We start from the raw sequence: 23,236 nt of genomic DNA, 5'->3' as shown, positions 1-23,236 counted from the left end.
GACAAACACTGGTCTGATATACTCCATTTATTTTCAAGTATTGTCTTGTGGGGTGTATTTCCCTTTAAGCCACCCCTACTACTACTTTAACAGCAGCTCTCAGAAAGCATTTCTCTTATTCATATTAATAAAGATCGACATGAATTTGCATGGTCCCTAAGATGACTTCAGAATGTCCCAAAGCTCTTTGCAAGCAATAATGTACTTCTGCATTATAATCACTGAAGTAATGTGATAAGCATGAAGCCAGTTTCCAACTGACAGAATTATGATATATAACTTGTGATGTTCGTTGTAAAATCTGTATTGGCTAGAAAATCTAAGAGGAAAAGCTCTTGGATTTGTGTCTCATCAGGCCATGTGCCACTTCAACAATACTCTACTTGTAATAGCCCATATGGTATGCTCAACTCCACAGAGACAGTTGAGACCGTAAACCTTTGATTTGGGCAAACGTCATTGAGTAATACGGCATGGAAATAGGCCCTTTGGCCCAAAATGGTCCATGCTGACTATGGTAAACACTCAGCTAGTCCCAATTGCCCGCATTTGGTCCATATCTCTCTCAACCCTTCCCATCCATGTACCTATCCAAATGTTTTTTAAATGTTGTTATTGTACCTGTCTCAACCATTTTCTCTAGCAGCCCATTCCATATATGCACCACTGTCTGCGTGACAAAGTTGCCCCTCAGGCCCTCCTTAAATCTTTCCCCTCTCACCTTAAACCTATGCCCTCTGGTTTTCAATTCCCCATCCATGGGAAAAAGACTATTTGCATTCATCCCATCAATGCCCCTCATGACTTTATATACCTCAATAAGATCGTCTCTCATTCGCCTATATTCCAATAAGTAAAGTCTAATCCTGGCCAACCTCTCCCTATAACTCAGGCCTAATAGTCCTGGCAGCATCCTTGTAAATCTTTTTTTCCAGTTTAACTATGTCTTATCTATAACAGGGTGACCAAAACTGTACACAATGCTCCAAAGAGTGGCCTCCCCAATGATTTATACAACGGTAACATAACTCCCCAACTCCTATACTCAGTGTCTCGACCGATGAAGGCCAGCATGCTAAATGTCATCTTCACCACCCTGTCTACCTGTGATGCTGCTTTCAAACTATGTACATGTACTCCTAGGTCCCTCTGTTCCACAACACTCCTCAGGATCTTACCAATTAAGTCCTACCTTGGTTTGACTTTCCAAAGTGCAACACTTCTCACCTGTCTGTATTGAATTGCATTTGCCAATCCTCAGCCCACTTCCCTATCTGATCAAGATCCCTTTAATTTTTGATACCTACTAATTTTGTAGCATCTGCAAACTTACTAATCATACCTTGTACATTCACATCAAGATCATTTATGTAAATAACAAAAGTTGCAGCACTGATCCCTGTGGCACACGAATAGTCACAGGCCACCAGTCCGAGAAACAACCTTCAACTATCACACTCTGTTTCTTTCCATTGAGCCATTTTTAAAATCTAATTAGCTGGCTCTCTCTGAATCCCATACGACCTAACTTCATGATTAGCCTGCCTGCGGGACCTTGTCAGAGGTCTTATTAAAGTCCGTATAGGCAACATCCATTTCCCCAACCCTCATCTATCCTCTTGGTACCACTTCGAAAAGCTGTAAAGCTTTGTCTGACATGACTTTCCGTGTGCACGTCCATGCTGACTATCCTAATGAGACCTTGACAATCCAAATGTTGGTTGATCCTTTCCATCAGTGTCCTCTTCAACAATTTGCCTACTATTGATGTCACGCTCACTGGCCTGTAGTTCCCTGGCTTGTCTTTGCCACCTTTCTTGCGGGCGGCACAGTGGTTAGCACTGCTGCCTCACAGCGCCAGAGACCCGGGTTCATTTCCTGCTTCAGGCAACTGACTGTGTGGAACTTGCACGTTCTCCCTGTGTCTGCGGGGTTTCCTCCGGGTGCTCCGGTTTCCTCCCATAGTCCAGAAATGTTCAGGTGAGGTGAATTGGCCATGCTAAATTGCCCGTAGTGTTAGGTGTAGGGGAATGGGTCTGGGTGGGTTGCGCTTTGGTGGGTCGGTGTGGACGTGTTGGGCTGAAGGGCCTGTTTCCACACTGTAAGTAATCTAATCTAATCTAAACATTGGAACAACATTAGCCACTGTCCTGTCTTCCGGAACTTCACCAGTGGCTAAAGGTAAAGCAAAAATCTCTGCAAAGGCCTCTGCAATTTCCTCCCTAGCCTCCCATAATGTCTGAGAATGGACTTGATCAGGTGCAGGGAATTTATCCACCTTAATGCGCTTTAAGGCTGCTAACACCTCTCTGGTAATATGTATGCGGTCCAAAACATTCCCACTTGTTTCTCTTATTTCCTTAGCATCCATGATTCTCTCCTCAGTAAACATTGAGGAGAAATATTCATTACAAATCTCCCCCATCTCCCGTGCCTCCACACATAGACGGCCATGTTGATCTACAAGAGAACGTATTCTCATCCTAGCCACCCTCTTATTTTTAATGTAGCAATAGAACCTCTTGGGATTATTTTTAACCTTATCTGCCAGGTCCTTCTCATCCCCTCTTTTTGCTGTTCTGATTTCCCTCTTAAAGGTGCTCCTACACTTTTTATAGTCATCTAGGGATTCACTTCAATCCGATAGCTTAAACCCAATGTATGCCCTCTTCTTTTGGAACTGATCAAAATCGACTGGAAGCAGAGCCTAGCAGGGAAGACAGTAGAGCAACAATGGCAGAAGTTTCTGGGTGTAATTGAGGACACTGTGTTGAGGTTCATCCCAAAGAAACAAAAGATTATAAACGGTGGGGGGGGGAGGGTGGGTGTGTTTTAGATGGCCATGGCTGAAAAAGGAAGTCAGGAAATGTGTCAAAGAAAAAGAGAACCCATAAAGTGGCCAAGAACACTGGGAAATCAGAAGATTGGGAAGGTTGCAAAAACAAACAGAGGATAACAAAGAGAGAAATAACGAAGGAGAGGATCAAACATGAAGATAGGCTAGCCAGTAATATTAGAAATGAGAGTAAAAGTTTCTTGCAATACATAAGAAACAAATGAGAGGCAAAATAGACATTGGGCTGCTCTAAATTGATGCTGGAAGGCTAATGATGGGAGATAAGGAAATAGTTGAAGAACATAATAAGTACTTTGCATCTGTCTTCACAGTGGAAGACATAAGTAATATTTGAGGAGAAAGTGAGGTCTGCAGATGCTGGAGATCAGAGCTGAAAATGTGTTGCTGGAAAAGCGCAGCAGGTCAGGCAGCATCCAGGGAACAGGAGAATCGACGTTTCGGGCATAAGCCCTTCTTCAGGAATGAGGAAAGTTTGTCCAGCAGGCTAAGATAAAAGGTAGGGAGGAGGGACTTGGGGGAGGGGCGTCGGAAATGTGATAGGTGGAAAGAGGTCAAGGTGAGGGTGATAGGTCAGACTGGGGTGGGGCGGAGAGGTCGGGAAGAAGATTGCAGGTTAGGAAGGCGGTGCTGAATTCGATGGATTTGACTGAGACAAGGTGGGGGGAGGGGAAATGAGGAAACTGGTGAAATCCGAGTTCATCCCTTGTGGTTGGAGGGTTCCTAGGCGGAAGATGAGGCGCTCTTCCTCCAACCGTCGTTTTGTTGTGGTCTGGCGATGGAGGAGTCCAAAGACCTGCATATCCTTGGTGGAGTGGGAGGGGGAATTGAAATGTTGAGCCACAGGGTGGTTGGGTTGGTTGGTCCGGGTGTCCCAGAGGTGTTCTCTGAAACGCTCCACAAGTAGGCATGGACTATTTTCTAAACAGTGAGAAAATTCATAAAGCCGAACTACAAAACGATCTGGGAGTGCTAGTCCAGAATTCTAAAGGTTGACTTGCAGGTTGAGTCCATGATTAAAAAAGCGAATGCAACCTTGTCATTTATCTCGAGGGTTGGAATATTAAAGCAGCGATGTACTTCTGAGACTTTATAAAGTTCTAGTTAGGTCTCATTTAGAATACTGTGTCCAATTTTGGTCCCCACACCTCAGGAGGGACATATTGGCACTGGAGCGTGTCCAGCGGAGATTCACATAGATGATCCCTGAAATGGTAGGCCTAACATACGATGAATGGCTGAGGATCCTGGGATTGTATTCATTAGAGTTTAGAAGGTTGAGGGGAGGTCTAGCAGAAACTTACCAGGTAATGCATGGCTTAGCAAGGATGGATGCTGAGAAGTTGTTTCCATTAAGCAGGGAGACTCGGACCCGTGGGCACAGCATTAGAATTAGAGGGGGTCAATTTAGAATGGAAATGAGGCATTTCTTCAGCCAGAGAGTGGTGGGCCTGTGGAATTCATTGCCACAGAGCGCAGTGGAGGCTGGGATGTTAAGTGTCTTCACGGCAGAGATTGATAAATTCTTGATCTTGCTAGGAATTAAGGGATACGGGGAGAGTACAGTAAGTGAAGTTGAAATGCCCATCAGCCATGATTAAATGGCGGAGTGGACTTGATGGGCCGAATGGCCTTCCTTCCACTCCTATGTCTTATGGTCTTTTTCCTGACCAGAGCCTCAATACCCCTCATCATCCAGGGATCCTAAACCTGTCAGCTTTTCTCTTCACAGTCCTCTGCATTAGATTTAGGAAACTTTCTTGTGCATGGTTGACAAATTCCACCCCTTCCAACCTTTTTACCCTCTGGGTGGCCCAGTCACTATAGGGGAAATTAAAATCTCCAACCAGTTGTCTATTATTTCTACAGGTGTCTGAAATCTCTCTACATATCTGCTCCTCTCATACCAGCTGGCTATTTGGGGGTCTTTAATACAGTTCCACCAAAGTGACCAACCCCTTCTTGTCTCAAAGTTCTAACCATATGGCCTCATTTGATAACCCCTTAAGAAAATCCTGTCTAAGCATCATTATTATGTCCTCCCTTATCAACAGGGCAACTCTCCGTCCCTCCTTATTTGTACTTGTGTAGTGTTGCCTTTAAGTGAAATTTTAGGAAAATGAAGTTTTGTAAAAAAAAATTAGTATTAACTGTTTCTGTTGTGCTTGATGTACCAAGTTAAACCATATTTGCTTTGTATGGAGTCATGGAATAAATATAGCAAATTTGGCCCTTGCATCAATTTTAGCTCTCTGCGAGAGCATCGCACACAGTTCCACTTCCCCCGACATTTTGCTATAGCCCTAGAAGTTATTTTCTCACCCACCAATTGTCCAATTCTCATTTGAAGGACTGATTTGAATTTATCTTCATTGCACTCTCCCATCATCGCACAAACTCCCTTTTGTTTCTGTACCTGTTGAAGAATCATACCCTTAACTTGAGAATGTTGTCCTTGCTCTTTCTACCACAATGGACCACTTCACACTTCTGTGTGCATTGCAAGTGTAGAAGTGTTTTTAAACTAGGTGCTGTAGTCAAATATAGTCTGTGCCTGTTTTCATTAATTACAGTTGGATTATAGTTTCAACTTCTGACCTCAATAGTTACAATTTTAGTGTTAACTGAGAAACCAAATCTAAATATAAGCAGCTAATAATTGCTCTCTAAATAATTCCTGTTTTCACAATGTTTTCAACAAAATTGCTGATTACAGCCATCGTGGGAATCTGCAACTAATTAATTGCATCCTACTTTGTTTTTTTGCTTTGCCATTTGTAAGGCATTTAAGTTACAATTAAAGTTCTGGAAATTAATCAAACTTTGCTCTGTAGTTGGCAATGTATACATTTGGCACATTGCTTTTTACCTTGTTGACTAGACAATGGAACATTTCATCCACAGAATATTGAGAAAGAAATAGATAAATTTGTTTAAATTTATCATCCTCATTTAGTCATTCTTTAATTAGACATTCCTGTTTGATTTAACAGTGATATTTAATTGCAGTAATCTCTGTGGTTTCTCCCGAAGGTTCATGTCTCGCCTTCACAGTATGCATCCAAAGGACACCAATCGGCAACTGGGCCTTGCGGTAAAAGATGGCCTGATTGTTGAAACACTGACTGTGGGCTGCAAAGGTTCAAAGGCAGGCATCGAACAGGAAGGATATTGGCTGCCAGGGGATGAGATTGTAAGCATCGTGATTATTTAGAAATGGCCACATATATTCAATTTAGTGGCTATTAGAACCTTATGCTGCATTATATTACAGTATGACTGTATCTTTAAGAATCCTCTTCTGGAAGGGCATTACTTATACAATTATCTGGTGTAAAATCAGCAAGTATGGTAAGACAGAAATAGTTCTGAATGGTTACTTAGACTGTGCCTACTCTCTTTAGGTCATCTGAAGTGCATCATCCTGTGATGTCGTATGTGATTTTACGATCCAAGTAAGCCTGCAAGAATGGTTAATAGTGCTGTAGGCATATCCATGGAAATTCTGATTTCAGTGTTCAAGACAACTTCTAAAATGCACATCGTGTAATAGTTGAGCGTTTAGAAATATTGACCTAAATTCAACGTTTATTGGTCAACAAAATATGAAGCACTTTATTAAATGTATCCTTGGTTATATATTTAAAACAAAAACATTCTTTTTGCCAAAACTTAAACTTGTAGTATACTACAGCTTTAAATATTGTTTAGCCCCAGTTTTAGCTCCAAGTAAGAAGTTGTTTGACACTGATAGGGTTAGAAATTGCATGACATTTACCACCGCCTTTCCAAGTCCATTTTGTTTGCTTTTTTGCTGATTTATTTTTGTTTCAGCTTCAAAAGAATGCAATATGGAAGAGGACTATAAGAATCTGTGGTATAATGTTTATCTCTGTGGACAGTAGGGTGGAGCTTGACTGCTAGTAGTTAACGTAATTTTTTCTCTAACAAATAATCACTGCTGGGCAATTTGAAAGGCTTCTGTGTTCTGCAAAGCTTTGGAGAAGTAACTTAGCAAATTTGACAGAGTCTGGACTTGATGACCATGTTAATTGTTTAATTGTTGGAGCGCACCTGTAATTTTGATTTTAAATGATTGCTCTTAAAATAGATTTGCTAATTAACATTAACAAATAAACATAAATAGATGATGTAGAACATCAGGATTTTGGCTATAAGGCCCTAAATTTGTAGATATGCATTCCAGATATATTATGTTATTTAACTACTTGCCGCATGGGTAGAATTTCCAGTCATTGCTCCCAGCATTGGCCAGGAAAATGCCTGCTTGGCAAATAGTCAAATAGTTTCATATGTTTCTGGCAGAAAGATAAAAGTTAAATATCTTTAAAAACACATGGGAAAATTGTGTTTCAAAGGCAACAAACAGTAATTGACTCACTTTGGTGCAAGTTGCATTGTGTGATGGTTTGCAAACTGAATAGTATGCATTTTTACTGTTCCTGACTTTATAATGTTTTAAATCTAACAGTAATAAAATTTGCATAAAATATTATTTACTTTTAAGTGAGTCATTTCCTTTTGTTTCTTACTTTACCTTGTTTAAATTTGCAAAAAAAAGCTTTGAAGGATGAATGATTGCAGTTATTCATCTGGCAGCCCAGTGCTTTTGCTTCAATAGAAAGCAATTTCCTGATGCTGACCTGACTTGCAGCATTGAAGAAGCTAGATTTATGAACCAATTTTGTGGATTTTGTTGCGTACTGCTTGGATTTTTCACATTGTGCAGTATAACTACAGCTTGTTACGACCCAAGTTTTAAAAGGACTTTGTTTGCATTTAACCTGTTGGGAACTTTGTAAACTTCCCATTTCAATGAGGGGAGAGCTAATATTCCTGCAGCTGATCGCTAATATAGGTGACATTTGGAGTCCAGTGAACAAAATAATGCACGTGGAAGCAGATAGAGTCAGTGTTTGGTCAACAAGACAAAAAGTGGTGGGTATGCCAGACACATGCACCGTGTTCTTAGATACTGATATAGTTGACCCTTTTGCTTTTCAAACCTTCTAAAACTACATTTTAGAAATCTACTTTCAAAACACTGTTTTAAATGTAGAGTAATCAAGTATGCTGCTTTTAGAGTAATTTTGTCACTGCCTCTTAATGGTGGTAATCAGAACTATTCCTGAATTGTATTTTACTGCCAGATAGTCCAGTAAAAGTTTAGGAAAAATGGAAGTCTGTTTAAAGATGTGATGAACTTCAATTCAAATTCAGGAATCACATCAACCTTTCAATGCTAATATTGATTTTGGTAGAAGATTAGTGTTTCAGCATCTGTATGCTTCCTCAGTGACAATGTAAAATGTTACAGTCAAGTGATGTTTGGTAGCTCACACTTTTACATGCTATTTCAAATGTTGTAATGATTTTTATTTGAAGGCTCCACCTTATCACTGGCTTCCACCCTGTTCCCCAAATGTGCTGCTGTTCATTATTGAAGTACATAATTGTTCTTGGCAATGGGTTAACATTAGCCTGGTGACAGTAAATTGTTTGTTTGTCTTTCTTTTCATTTTAGGATTGGAATGTAGAAAGTCATGATTGGTATTGCATGGAGTGTCACATCGCAGGAGAGATCCTAACTTGTGATTCTTGCTTTCGTGTTTACCACCCGAAATGTCTCCCTGATGAATTCAGGCCGCAAGACAGCAGTTCACATTGGCAGTGCCAAGTGTGTAAGGTATGTGCAATTGTGTTTCTTTAAATTTCAATTATTTAAAGTATAAATGTAAAACATTTATGAATTGCAATTTTAATCCAAAGGACAGGTTTATCATATATCATGTATTCAGAATCAAGTTTATTTTAATGTTTCACTTATGTTTGGTATCACATTGACAATTGTATAGAAATCGATTTGCTTTATCGAGAGCCGAAGGGCCTGTACTGCGCTGTAATGTTCTGTGTTCTATAGCTTTAAATTGAGAACAGTGGTCTGCTGAGGGGGTGAGAATTTGATTGCCGTATCCTCCGTTGATGAAGACTGGTGTGATTGATTGGCAATTTTGAGAATAAATCCTATGTTCCATTGGTGGTGGAAACACTTGAGTGGCATTAATGACATCAGTAGAAATGTTCATTACTTTGCTTCTCTTGTTTGCTGAATAAGACAACTAGAGTGGATAAAATAGCTTCACAAGGGGAGAAAAAAATTAATATACGAATGACTTAATATTGTTTGTATCCTGAATTCAAAACGACAGACTGAATTGATGCAGCTATATTAATTTCTTCGGGTATTATATTTTGGATAAAAAGGTGTGCCAATTGTCTTGACTGGAAATGCTACTATTCATTTCATGTATAGGAAATAATTAGCAATCTGACCTTGTAGTTCCAAAATCAAATAATTAGTTTCATATCTGGATGGATAGTTAAACATCCCTTTCTCACTCATAGGCAGGATGCAATAAAAGCAAATAGTCCATGTAGAAAAACAGGAATCTGCAGAGCCAGTCTCCATCTAGTGATCGTTTATAGTTTGACAGACTGCAGAGGAAAGTACATTTCTTGCTTCAGAGTTGTGCAGTTCCAAGCCATGGATCTATCAAATAGTGAAGAACATGTTTTATGAAAATGGTGTTGACTCATGTCATTTTCAAAGTTTTTGCAATTTCTGTTTATTGCATCTTCATTGAAGAAAACAGTGCAAGTACACTTTGCAAGGATTAAAGAGGATGGGATTGTGAGGAACGGACTCTGAGCCAAAGAAGGACATTAGCAGTGGTGACCAAAATCTTGATTTAAAGTGAGGAATTTCACAGATTCACTGCCCTGAGAGAGAAGAAATTTCTCCCCATCTCTGACTTAAGTGTGTTATTTCATATTTTGAAATGATGCCTTCAGGACCACTACCAAACAGGAAAACAATCTCTCTGCCTATCAAGCCTTATAAGAATCTTGCATGTTTCAAAAAGGTTACTTTTCATTCTTTGAAATTCCAGCGAAAGCAATCCCATCCTACCTGCAGTCTCCCCATAAAACAACCCAACCACACCGAAGATAGATGGTGATGCAGTGATAATTTCCAGAGCACTTTTTCCAGAGTGACAGTTACTGTATTTTTGTATTTATTGTTAGGTTTGTTTTTAAGGAGGATCTTAAAGGAAGTACAGAGTTAAAAGTGTGCTGGTGGAGAAATGTTTGTTTGAGGATTCTGGGTGGTGAAAGCAATGGCAGATGAAGTGTGGGATACAGAAGAGACGAAATTAGAAGAACAGAACATCTGGTTGTACGGATGAGGCAACGGGTCATGAAGAGAATTCAAATATTAGACTGAGGATTTTCATGGTTATCAGTACTGAGACTAACTTTTGGTTTCATATTTATTAATTAATTGAATTTATCAACAAATTCAATTTGAATTCCTTAGCAACTGTTCTGAGGTTTGAATCACATGTCCCCAGACCAATAGTCTCGGCCTGTAAATCAGGCTTCCTGTCCATACTTAAAACTACAAACTGGATACTGTTTAATTTGTAAAGCCCTTAATTTAAAATATATTTTCATGTATTATAGTCCTCTTAAAATATGTAAGAACAGGGATGTACTGACAATCAGACCGCATTTGGAATATTGAGAGCAATTTTGGGCCCCATATCTTGAGGAAGGATACATTGATTGAAAGGGGTCCAGAGGAGGTTCATAAGAACATAAGAACGAGGAGCAGGAGTAGGCCACCTGGCCCTTCAAGCCTGCTCTGCTATTAAATAAGGTCATGGCTCATCTTTTCGTGGACTCGGCTCCACTTACCTGTGCTCTCACCGTGTCCCTTAAATCCTCTATTTCTTTTTTGAAAATCTATCTTAGCTTTAAAAACGTTTACCGAAGTAGCGTCAACTACTTCATTGGCAAGGAATTCCATAGACTTACAACCCTCTGGGTGAAGATGTTCCATCTCAACTCAGTCCTAAATCTGTTCCCCCTAATTTTGAGGCTATGCCGTCTTGTCCGAGTTTCACCTGCCAGTGGAAACATCCTCTCCACTTCTACCTTATCTATTTCCTTCAAATTTTATATATTTCTGTACGATCCCCCCTCATTCTTTTAAATTGCAATGAATATAATCCCAGTCTCTTCTCATAAACCAACCCCCTCAACTCCAGAATCAACCTAGTAAACCACTTCTGCACCCCTCTAGTGCCAGTACATCCTTTCGCAAGTAAGGAGGCCAAAACTGCATGTACTACTCCAGGTGTGGCCTCACTAGCACCCTGTACAGCTGCAAAATAACCTCCCTGCTTTTAAACTCAATCCCTTTAGCAATGAAGAACAAAATTCCAATTGCCTTCTTAATTACTTGTTGTACCTGCAGACCAACCTTCTGTGATTCATGCACAAGGATACCCAGGTCTCTCTGCATAGCAGCATGCTGCAACTTTTTACCATTCAAGTATTAATCCTTTTTTACTGTTACTCCTACCAAAATGGATGACTTCACATTTATTAACATTGTATTCCATCTGCGAGACCTTTGACCACTCACTTAAAATACCTATATTCCTCTGCAAACTTTGAGACCTCTGCAGACTTTCAGTCCTTGGTACACTTTGCTCTGCCATTTAACTTAGCGTCATTTGCAAACTACATGTGGTTCCCAACTCCAAATCCTCTATATAAATTGTGAATAATTGCAGTCGCAACACTAATCCTGAGGCACGCAACTAGTTACTGATTACCAACCAGAATAACATTCTTTGTTTCGTGTTAGTCAACCATTCCTCTGTCCATGCTAATACTTTACCCGTAATGACATGCATCCTTATCTTATGCAGCAGCCTATTGTGTGGCACCTTGTCAAAGGCCTTTTGGAAATCTAGGTGCATCACATCCACTGGGTCCCCATTGTCCATGGTGCTTGTAATGTCTTTATAGAATTCCAAAAGAATTGTTTGGCATGACCTACCTTTCGTGAACCCAATGTCTGCCCAATGGGACAATTTTTATCTAGGTGCCTTGCTCTTTCTTCCTTGATAATAGTCTCCGACATCTTCCCCACTATAGAGGTTAAGCTAACTGGTCTATAATTCCCCATCTTTTGTCGAAGCTCCCTTTTTAACTGCTCACAGAAAATATTTCAGGAATTAAGTACTTGTCGTGTAAGGGGCAGTTGAGCAGTCTGTCTATACTTGATGGAGTTTAGAAAAATGAGGAGGGGGATATCATTGAAACTTACAGAATTCAAGAGGCTGGGAGAGAGTGGATGTGGAGACGATGTTTCCATTAGTGGGAGAAACTAGGACTTGAGCACACAGCCTCAGCGAGAAGGGACGGCTCTTCAGAACTGAGATGAGGAATTTCTTCAACCACAGATGGTGACTGCATGAAACAATTAGCAGAAGGCTGTGCAGGCCAAGTCAGTGAGTGTATTTATGACAGTGTGGTTTTTGATTGTAAGGGGATCAAGGGTTATGGGGAGAAGACAAGAATAGGATTGAGAAACATAGCCATGATTGAATGATAGAGCAGACCCACTGGCCAGATGGTCTAATTTTGCTCCTATATTTCATGGTCCTATATGACAATCTATTCCAGTATGAAAGAATTTGAGAGTTACAAGGGTGTATGATTCTATTTTATTTCTATGCCTCTTGGACAATATTTTTAGAAATATTTCAGGATTTCAGTTGATTAGTGATCCCATTGTATTAATGTACAGTGGCTTAGTTTTTGTAGGCACATCATTTTTTTTGTCCGCATTTTGACAGCAAAATATGTTATTTTAAATCTCTACCATCAACAGTGATCAGTTTTGAGAAGAGAGGACTGGTCTTCAAATTTTCTGAAATTATGGAATGGCTGCAACAGCAGTTTACATTTCTATAGCACATTTCAAGTTCTGAAACCTACCAAAACACTTCATCGGAGCATTGTAATACAAAGTATGACATCAAGCCACGTAAAATGTTGGGTCACATGGCCAAAGGTTTGTAATTCAGGGCGAGTATGGGAATGGTTTTGATGTGGATTGAGATGTATGGTATCAGAATTTTGGATGGCCTTAAGTTTGCACAGAAGAGAATGTGCGAGACCAGTCAGGAATGCATTAAAATAGTTAAGTCTCAAGTTAAAATAGGACTTGGGAGGAGTAAGGTATTTGACTGTTAGTTTCTTTGCTGTAGCAAAGGTGCAAATGAAGGTTTACGCAAGAGATGAGTTGCAACAGAGAAGCATCGGGAACAGTATGGGGCTGGAGATTTGAATGGAATTTTAAAAGGAGTACCTTTATTCTTTTGCCATTTGAGCAGTAGAAAACCTTGAAGTAATTGGGCAGCACAGCGGCTCAGTGGTAAGCACTGCAGCCTCACAGCGCCAGGGACTCAGGCTCGATTCCAGCCTTGGGTGACTGTCTGTGTGGAGTGTGCGCATTGTCCCTGTGTCTGCGTGGGTTTTCTCAGGGTGCTCCGGTTTCCTCCCACAGTCCAAAGGTATGCAAGCCAGGTGAATTGGCCATGCTAAATTACCCATAGTGTCAGGTGCATTAGTCAGAGAGAAATGGGTCTGGGTGGGTTACTCTTCAGAGGGTCGGTGTGAACTTGATGGGCCAAAGGGCCTGTTTCCGTACTGGAGGGAATCTAATCTAATATTGCATAAATACACTCATGTTGCTTTTATAACAGATTGAAGGCTAAGTTGCATAAACCTATGCAGAAAAATTGAGATCTCATTACTGCTGAAAGCTCTCAAGACTTTGTAAATGACATGGAATCTTTGAAATGGTCAAGCAGCTAAGATAACAGTAAAATCTAAGCTTATTGTGAACTCGCATACATTTTATTTCATTTTTGTAAATGGGTACTTAATTTGTTTTATAAGTATGTGAGAAATAAACCACTTTCAGTATCCCCAGAATAACTACGTACCTCGTATTCATGTCACGTTTGATGTATAATTATCATGATTTGTACCGAACATTTCCATTGTTTCAAAATTTACATTTATTATCTTTTTATTTGGTACAATTACATTGTTTGGCATTACTTTACTGTCCAGTAAAGCATCTGCTGAGTCATGATGTGCATTGCAAAGAGAGTTCTATTTTATAAAAGAATGTAATGAGAACTGAAGGTTCGCTATTGTCTACCACAGTCTTGAAAGTGGAACCCTATTCTGAATAATAGTTGATGGCTTTCATGGTGCTTGGCCAATGTTTTCCTATGTTCAATAATTCTAAATTTTTAAAATTATCTTGAATAGACTTTCTGGCACACTTTCTTTCAGATTTAATTATGTTGCGTAATATGCTTTGAAAAATTATCTGTCAGTGTTGTAAATCAAATAGACCTAACATGTGATATCACATGTATCTTTGGAGATGCCAAGTGGCTGAAAATAAGTGTCTGAGTTACTTTGCTAATTGTTACAGTAGGTTGGTCAGTGAGCAATAGTTGACTAATTTAACTGCTATTCCTAACAGAGCATGAAAAAGAAGAACACAACCAAGCAAGCTATGGGCCGATATTTGGGTTACATTGTTTCTCGCATGAAGGAGAGGGTGAGTATCTGTTTTAAGAAAGAAATACAGATCTGTGGTTTGCAAACTGCAGTAAGTTAACCGTGCATTAGTTTATGTGACTGGTATTGTTCCTTTTTGATGTATTATAAATTACATTAAATTATTATAAATTATTATAAATTACATGAAGGAAAAATAGAAACCAAAAGAATACCATTTAACTAAAGAATGTTTGTATATTTCATTTCTGCTCGCTCAACATGGCCTTCAACTGTGTTTCGAATGTCACCAGTGCCCTTAATTATGCTTTTTATTCCTGCGAGATATTTCACAATGGTTATCACACATTGAGTTGTTACAGTTGTTTTAAATTTACTTTATATGAATTCAGATTGCAATACAATAGACAATAATTGTCCTATTAATTATAATTTCCTCAAGTTAGATGTGAATTTTTTTTTGTTTCGATGAAGTATCATTTTACGTCTTTGACACTTTTATTTTGAAAGTTGCAGTCCACTTTTTTTTTAGCCAGGTGCTATAGAATTTATTTTAAATAAAATGAAGGGATTAAACAACAAATGATTTTGCAGTTAATGTTTCTTACAAGTCAGGCATTGTTTCAGCAACAGTATATCTGTAATAAGATAACCACTTTTGGAGATGGAAGTTCCTACGATCGTTTTTGCAAGGTTAGTAGTAAATGCAAATTGGAACTTTATATTCCAAATCATGTTAGCAGAAGATGTCAAGCTATACTATCTGAGGAATTTACTGAAGTCTTTTAAATTTATTCATGAGATGAGGGCATCACTGACCAGGTCAGTATTTAGAGTCCATCCCTAATTGCCCAGAGCACAGTTAAGGATCAGCCTCATTGCGGTGGGTCTGGAGTCACGTGTAGGCCAGACCAGGTTTCATCCCTCACAGGTTTCCTTCCTGACAATCGGCAATGGACTCATGATCATCATTAGACTCTTAATTCTAGATTTTTCACTGCATTAAAATTCCATAATTTGCCTTGGCTGGATTTGAACCTGACTACTCAGAACATTACCTGGGTCTGTGGATTAACAGTCCAGCGATAATACCACTAAACTATCACCTTGAAGTATCATTAGAGGTTGGAATTCCTGCTTTCGTTGTTTTCTAATTTCTTGTAGTTTTACAATTTTTTCTTAATTTTATTTCTTGTTTCAGGAAACTATCACTAGAGAAACTAATGGAAGTAAAAGTAGATAAGTCCTTTGGCTCTGATGACTTGCATCCTGAACGAGATACCTACAGAGATAGTGGATGCATTGTTTGTAATTTCCCCTAAAATCTTTGTTTTCTGGTGGAGTACCAGAGGATTGGAAAACTGCCAATGTGACACCCCTGCTCAAAAAGGGAGGAAGGCAAAAAGTGGGTATTAGGCCAATTAGCCGAGCAAAAGTTGTTGGCAAAGTATTGGAATCAGTTATTAAGGAAGTAAGAGAGAATATTTGGAAAAATCGCAGTCTAATCAAACAAAGTCAACATGGCTTTGTGAAAGGGAAATCATGTCTAGTTTATCAGACTTTTTCGAGGAAGTCTCAACCAGAGCGGCTAGAGGGGAATCGGTGTTATATTTGGACTTCCAGAAGCTGTTTGACAAGGTATCTCACAAAATGTTGTGACATAAGATAGCAACTCACTGTGTTGGAAGTAGTATATTGGCGTAGATAACACATTAGCTTAAGGGCAAGAAACAGCAAATGGGGATAAGGTGTTCTTTTTCAGGTTGGTGACTTGTGACCATTGCAGTTCCAAAGGGATGAGTGCTGGGATGGCTTGGAGGAAAGGAGTGAATGCACTGTGGCCAAATTTAGACAAAACTCAAAAATAGGTGAAAAGACAAGTTTACAAGAGGCATACAAATATTTTGCAGAGAGGTACTGATAAGTTAAGCTTGTGGGCAAAAAAAAGTGGCAAATGGAGTGTAATGTGGGAAAATGTGAAGTTGTTCTTTTGGAAGGGTGAGCAAAAGAACAATGTTATTAAACTGCAGAAGGCTGCAACACAAAGGGACTTGTGGTTACTTATGCGCAAACACAGAAAGCTAGCACACAGCTGAAGCAGGTAATCTGGAAGGCTAATGGAATGTTGGCTATTATTTCAAGGCGATTGGAGTGTAAGAATAGGTAGATCTTACTGAAAATGTGCAAAATGCCGCTGAGACCATGTCTGGAGTACTGTGGGTAATTTTCATAGAATCATAGAACCCACTCCCTACCCTATCCCTGTGACCCTGCATTTTCCATGGCTAATCCACCTAACCTGCACATCGTTGAACTATGGGGGGAAACTGGAACACCTGGAGGAACCTAAGTAGGCATGGGGAGAAGGTGCAAACTCCACACACAGTCGCCCAAGGATAGAATCGAACCCAAGGAAGAATTCGGTAAAGCTATTTATAGGCACTGGTCGGACCACAGATGGAATACTGTGAATAGTTTTTGTACCCTTATGTAAAGAGAGATATACAGGGCAACCTCAAAGAACAAAGAAAATTTACAGCCCAGGAACAGGCCCTTCAGCCCTCCAAGCCTGAGCTGATCCACATCTACTGTCTAAACCTGTCGCTCAATTCCTAAGCAGTCGTATCTCTCTGAACCCCACCTACTAATGCATCTGTCCAGACGCATCTTAAATGAATCTAGTGTGCCTGCCTCTACTACCTCTGCTGGCAATGCGTTCCAGGCACCTACCACCCTCTGTGTAAAGTACTTGCCGCGTGTATCTCCCTTAAACTTTTCACCTCTCATCTTAAAAGCGTGACCTCTCATTATTGAATCCTTCACTCTGGGCGAAAAAGCTTATCTCTATCTACCCTGTCTATATCCTTCATGATTTTGTCGACCTCAATCAGGTACCCCCTCAATCTCCTTTTTTCTAATGGAAACAAACCTAACCTAGTCAACCTCTCTTCATAGCTAGCATCTTCCACACCAGGCAACATCCACGTAAACATTCTCTGCCCCCTCTACAAAGCGTCCACATCCTTTTGGTAATGTGGCGACCAGAACTGAAAGCAGTATTCTAAATGCAGCAGAACCAAAGTCTTGTACAATTTTAACATGACCTACCAGCTATTACACTCAATATCCTGTCCACTGAAGGCAAGCATACCATATGCCTTCTTGAGCACTCTATCCACCTGTGCAGCAACCTCCAGGGTACAATAGACCTTAACTCCTCTGCTCATCAACTTTTCCCAAGACTCTTCTGTTTACTGGAGATTCGCTTGAGAATTAGACTTCCCAAAATGCATCACCATACATTTTCCCGAATTGAACTCCAACCTTCCACTTCTCCGCCCAACTCTCCAGTCTGTCTGTCTCTCCACCAATCTGTGTGCCATCTGCAAACTTGCTGATCGTACCAACAGTGCCCTCTTCCAGATCATTTATGTATATCACAAACAGCAGTGGCCCCAGCACTGATCCCTGTGGAACACCCCTGGTCATCTTTCTCCATTTCGAGAAACTCCCTTCAACTACTACTCTCTGTCTCCTGTTGCTCAACCAGTTCCTTATCAAAGCTAGAACACCCTGCACACCATGTGACTTCACCTTCTCTATTAGTTTACCATGGGGAACCTTATCAAATGTCTTACCAAAGTGCATGTATATGTCATCTATAGCCTTTCCTTCATCTATCAACTTGGTTGCTTCCTCAAAGAACTCTAAGTTGATAAGGCTCGAACTCCCCCACACAGAACCATGTTGCCTATCGCTGATAAGTCCATTCTTTTCTAAATATAAATGGATCCTATCCCTCAGTACCTTCTCCAGCAACTTTCCCACCACTGACATCAGGCTCACTGGTCTGTAGCTACCCGGAATATCCCTACGACTCTTCTTGTACAGAGGGACAACATGAGCAACCCTGCAGTCCTCCGGCACCTGACCTGTGTTTAAGGGTGCTACAAAGATATCTGTCAGGGCCCCAGCTATTTCCTCTCTCACCTCCCTCAGCAACCTGGGATAGATGCCATCCAGTCCTGGGGATTAGTCCACCTTAATATCCTTTAGCCTACCCAACACATCTTCCCTACTTAATGTGATCCAGAGTAATCAAGTCTATTCTAGTCTCACCATTCACCATGTTCTTCTCCTCAGTGAACACTGATGCAAAGTAATCATTCAGAATCTCTCCCATTATCTCAGATTCAACGCACAGTCTCCCTTCCATATCCTTTAATGGACCAATCCTTTCTCTAGTTGCCCACTAGCTACTTATAAAAGAATAAAAGGCTTTGGGATTCTCCTTACTTCTGCTCGCTAAAGCTATTCATGACCCCATTTAGCCCGCTTGATTCCTCGTTTAAGACTGGTCCTACTCTCCTGATATTCCTCCAAGGCCTGTTCTGTTAGCTGCCTTGACCTATCTACGCTTCCCTTTTCCTCTTGGCTAGTCGTACGATTTCTCCTGTCATCCGCTAGTCGTACGATTTCTCCGGTCATCCGCTAGTCGTACGATTTCTCCTGTCATCTGCTAGTCGTACGATTTCTCCGGTCATCCGCTAGTGGTCGGATTTCTCCGGTCATCCGCTAGTCGTACGATTTCTCCGGTCACCCGCTAGTCGTACGATTTCTCCTGTCATCCGCTAGTCGTACGATTTCTCGATTTCTCCTGTCATCCGCTAGTCGTACGATTTCTCATGTCATCCGCTAGTCGTACGATGTCTCCTGTCAACCGCTAGTCGTACGATGTCTCCTATAAACCGCTAGTCGTACAGTTTCTCCTGTCAACCGCTAGTCGTACGATGTCTCCTGTCAACCGCTAGTCGTACGATGTCTCCTATAAACCGCTGGTCGTACAATTTCTCATGTCATCCGCTAGTCGTACGATGTCTCCTGTCAACCGCTAGTCGTACGATGTCTCCTATGAACCGCTAGTCGTACAATTTCTCCTGTCATCAGCTAGTCGTATGATTTCTCCTGTCATCAGCTAGTCGTACGATTTCTCCTGTCATCAGCTAGTCGTACGATTTCTCCTGTCATCAGCTAGTCGTACAATTTCTCCTGTCATCAGCTAGTCGTACGATTTCTCCTGTCATCAGCTAGTCGTACGATTTCTCCTGTCAACCGTTAGTCGTGCGATTTCTCCTGTCAACCGTTAGTCGTACGATATCTCCTGCCATCCGCTAGTCGTACGATTTCTCCTGTCAACCGCTAGTTGTACGATTTCTCCTGTCATCCACAGGACTATCGACTATCGAACGACACAGGTTGGAAGCATTTTGTTCGGATAATTGAATGTTCGGATAACACAGTTTACCCAAGCATCGGGACCTTGAAATTGTTCAGATAATCCAAAACTTGGATAATCAATGTTCGGATAACCGAGGTGGTTCTGTACTGGCATTGAAGGCAGTCCAGAGAAGAGGAATTAAATTGATTCTGGATACGGATTGACTTTCTTAGGAGAAATTGAATAGGTTGAGCTTGATCTCATTGGAGTTCAGGAGAATGAGAGGTAGCCTTTTTGAAACATATGGGATTCTTTAGGGGCTTGACAAGGTAGATGCAGAGAGATTGTTACCCCTTGTGGAAGAGTATAGGACCAGATGGTATAATCTCAGAGCAGGGAATTGCCCATTTGAGACACAGATGAGGAGGATTTTCTCCTGAGGCTGATTAATCTGCTGGATTATTTACTTCGGAGATCTGTACAAGTTGGGTTGCTAAGTATGTTCAAGGTGGAGAAGACTGATATTTAATCAATAAGGGAACCAAGGTTTATGTGCAAAAGGCAGGAAATGGAGTATTATTAGATCAGATATCAAAAGAAACATATTAGAAAATATGGGCCCTTTGCAGACTGAGTGGACAATTTAGAATGGAGAATAAGGAAATGTGAGAGAAACTAAACATTTCGTATGGGCAGAATCTTTATGGGGGTCTGTGCAGGATGGATTATGACGAGATGTGTGGCAGAAAGACCTTGCCACATTTGCTGGCTCAAACTTGATGGCAGGAGAATCTTGCTCCAGCATTGTGCTTTTGACACACGCAGAGGTGAGTTGCCTTTGGGGCCACACAAGAAACTCAGTTAAACGGTACTGCAAGGACTCTGACTCAAGATATAGCTCCCAGCTCATGGACTGAAATAGACTGTATTTTCCAGGCTCTTCACTCATTGTCATAGTGCTTGCACTAGCTTAGTAGATGGTTACAGCATCATTACCTTGCCTTTTTGTACATTGCCCTCTCAGCCACAGCATCCAGGCTCACGTTACTTCTGTCTCAACTTGCCATTTAGTGTAAACTCAAAGGCGTAAAGCTTGTTGTGGTTGTTAGCAAGCCTCAGTATAGTCAAAAGGGGTAGTCTTTTGTCAGAGGGAACAATCAGCATAGAAAGTCAAGAGCAGTCTCCAATAACAGTGCAAGGGCTTAGTCTCTTAGTCAGTCATTTGGGGGTCAGAGTCAGGATTCTCTCATAAGAGGCAAGGAGCTAAAAGTCGAGCAACCCCATCACCCTTCTCCACTTTATGCCTGATTGTGTGTTGTTGTTTCCTTTTGGAATGAGAGATGAAGAAGCATTAATGGAGATGAAAATGGTCGGCATTGCTGTTGTGTTTGGTGCAGCTGGGGAAGCGTCCACAGCGAATGAGTAGGCAGCATTGGGGAATTGGTGGGAAGGTAAGTAGTGAGGATGACACAAGGAGGCTACAGAGGAATATAGACAGGTAGAGCGAGTGGGCAAAATTGGCAGATGGAATATAAGATGGGAAAATATGAGGTTGTGGCATTTTGGCAGGAAGAATAGAAGTGATATATATTATTTAATTGAAGAAAGACTGCAGAAGGCTACCAAATAGTAGGATTTGGGAGTCCTCGCCTATGAATCTCACAAAGCTGGCATTCATGTTCAATGGGTAAAGGGAAGGCAAATGGAATGTTGGTCTTCAATAGGAATCTAGCATGAAAGTAGAGAGGTTTTGCCAAAACTACATAAAGACACTAGTCAAACCATAGCTGTAACACTGTGAACAGTTTGGGCCTCCTTGTCTAAGGAAATAAAACTGGCATTAGAGGCAGTCCACATACATACAGTTCACTGAATTGGTGTGTTTCGAGAGACAGTCTTATATGGAGAGTTTGAGTAGATTGGACTTGCACTCGTTAGAATTTAGAAGAATAAGAGGTGACCTTATTGAAACATCTAAGATTCTTAGGGGACTTGACAGCGTAGATGTGGAGAAGTTGTTTCCGTTGTGGCATAGTCTGAGATTAGATGGCATAACCTCAGATTAAGAACCTATTTAAAACAGATAAGCGTTTTTTTTCTGAACTTGTGGAATTCTTTATGACAAAGGGCTGTCAAGGCTGAGTCAGCTAGGGTTAAGTATGTTCAAAGCTGGGATGAATTCATTTTTAATCAGTTAGGGAAAAGCAGTTTAAAGGGAAAAGACAAAAAAGTGAAGTTAAGGAATGTTAGATCAGCCAAGATCTCATTGAATAAGACCATACGTCATTGGATTAAAAGTAACGCAATCAAAGAGGATTTAAGTACTGGTTTTAAAAAGTCTTGCTTAAATTGTATAGAACCTTGTTGAAACTGCCACTGAGTGTTATGTACAATTCTGGTGGCAGCAGAAATATTTCCCCCTGTTTGCAGGGCCTGGAATAAAGGGACTAAGCCTCAGAATAAGAGGCTGGCCATTTAGAATTGTGGAAGAATATCCTACTTTTCTGAGGAAGGGTCATTGGACCCAAAACGTTAACTCTCATTTCTTTTCACCTGCTGAGCTTTTCCAACAACTTCTGTTTTTGTTTCTAAAATAAAGTTGTATTCAATTTCAAAGCTTCAATATTGCACATGTTTTCTTAGCCAAACAGGTTGCTTTGAACATAATACTGCTATCCAAAATAAAGTCTTTCGTTTGTTTCACCCAAAAACCTGCAATCTGAAGAGTTTGATCTTATTGTAAACTTGCCTTTAACTGATGAAAAAGATTTTGTTTGGCCTGCTCGGTCTTTTAAAAATAATTATCCAGAGTTTCAAAGTCAAATTTTATTGCTTGTAATCTTAAAAATATTTAATGTTTAACAACAGTAAGTAAAATACTTTGGTGTCTGTGTCCAAATTTTTGATTAAGTGGTAATGAAAGTTTGATGGCATATTTATTAGTACTGTTATGATGGTTCTCCACTCCTTTTGTTTTCCCCAACTAAACTTCGTTGCCTCTTGAGATTTAGTGTTTTTAATCTCGCTTGACAAACTTCGGATCTGAATGTTGCAATAGCATCATTAAGTTAGTTGATATAGTCACTGTTTGGCTTTATTTATGCAACATAGTTTTATATCATGTTTCAATCCTAGAAATTGGCCTTTGGGCCTTCTAATTATTTATTTTATTTTGTTTATTATGTACTAAATCTCAAGTCAATCATGGTTGCAAGAACGAAAATGAATTCTAATTTATTTTGAGTCATTCGAGGTGCTTGCCCATAGATCATTTTTATGTGACTGATCTACACACTGGTGCATATTGAACTCAGATGTTGCAATAAAACTTTAGGGGAAGGCGATAAAAGTAAGATTTATTCTTCAAAGTAATAAAGGTTTATTTAAAAAGGGACTTCAGAATTAGGTAAGAAAAGGGAGCACTCTTTCTCTACCCCAGTACCCTCCAAAACATTGTGCAAATAGTCCTTAATATTTAGATAAACCTGAACCGATTTAAGAATGCTATGCAATCAGTTATCCCAGGAATCATAAAACTTGCATTTGTCGGAAGTTGCCATTTTGAACATGGTTTCTGTGAATAACAAATATTTGTGAATTCCAAATTAGGTATAATGTTTGGCAGAAATGTGTTTGCTTTCCAAACACATTTAGCAAGTGCAAAACCTCAAGCTGTATAAAGA

General features: G+C 40.2%; 1 protein-coding gene across 1 annotated transcript in view; it reads left to right on the top strand.

The window, feature by feature from the left end:
- Positions 1 to 23,236, top strand: part of LOC122550324 (zinc finger MYND domain-containing protein 11-like) — an 81,204-nt gene that overhangs the window by 39,058 nt on the left and 18,910 nt on the right. Inside the window, exons 3-5 of the mRNA XM_043691049.1 lie at positions 5,888 to 6,047; positions 8,400 to 8,561; positions 14,298 to 14,375. Coding sequence (XP_043546984.1) covers positions 5,888 to 6,047; positions 8,400 to 8,561; positions 14,298 to 14,375 — 400 coding nt within the window. The remainder of the gene's footprint in view (positions 1 to 5,887; positions 6,048 to 8,399; positions 8,562 to 14,297; positions 14,376 to 23,236) is intronic.

Source organism: Chiloscyllium plagiosum, chromosome 5 (genome assembly GCF_004010195.1).
Source record: "Chiloscyllium plagiosum isolate BGI_BamShark_2017 chromosome 5, ASM401019v2, whole genome shotgun sequence".
Classification (NCBI taxonomy): Eukaryota; Metazoa; Chordata; class Chondrichthyes; order Orectolobiformes; family Hemiscylliidae; genus Chiloscyllium; species Chiloscyllium plagiosum.
The sequence above is the reverse complement of the archived record's forward strand: the minus strand, read 5'-3'. Positions and strand labels throughout refer to the sequence as shown.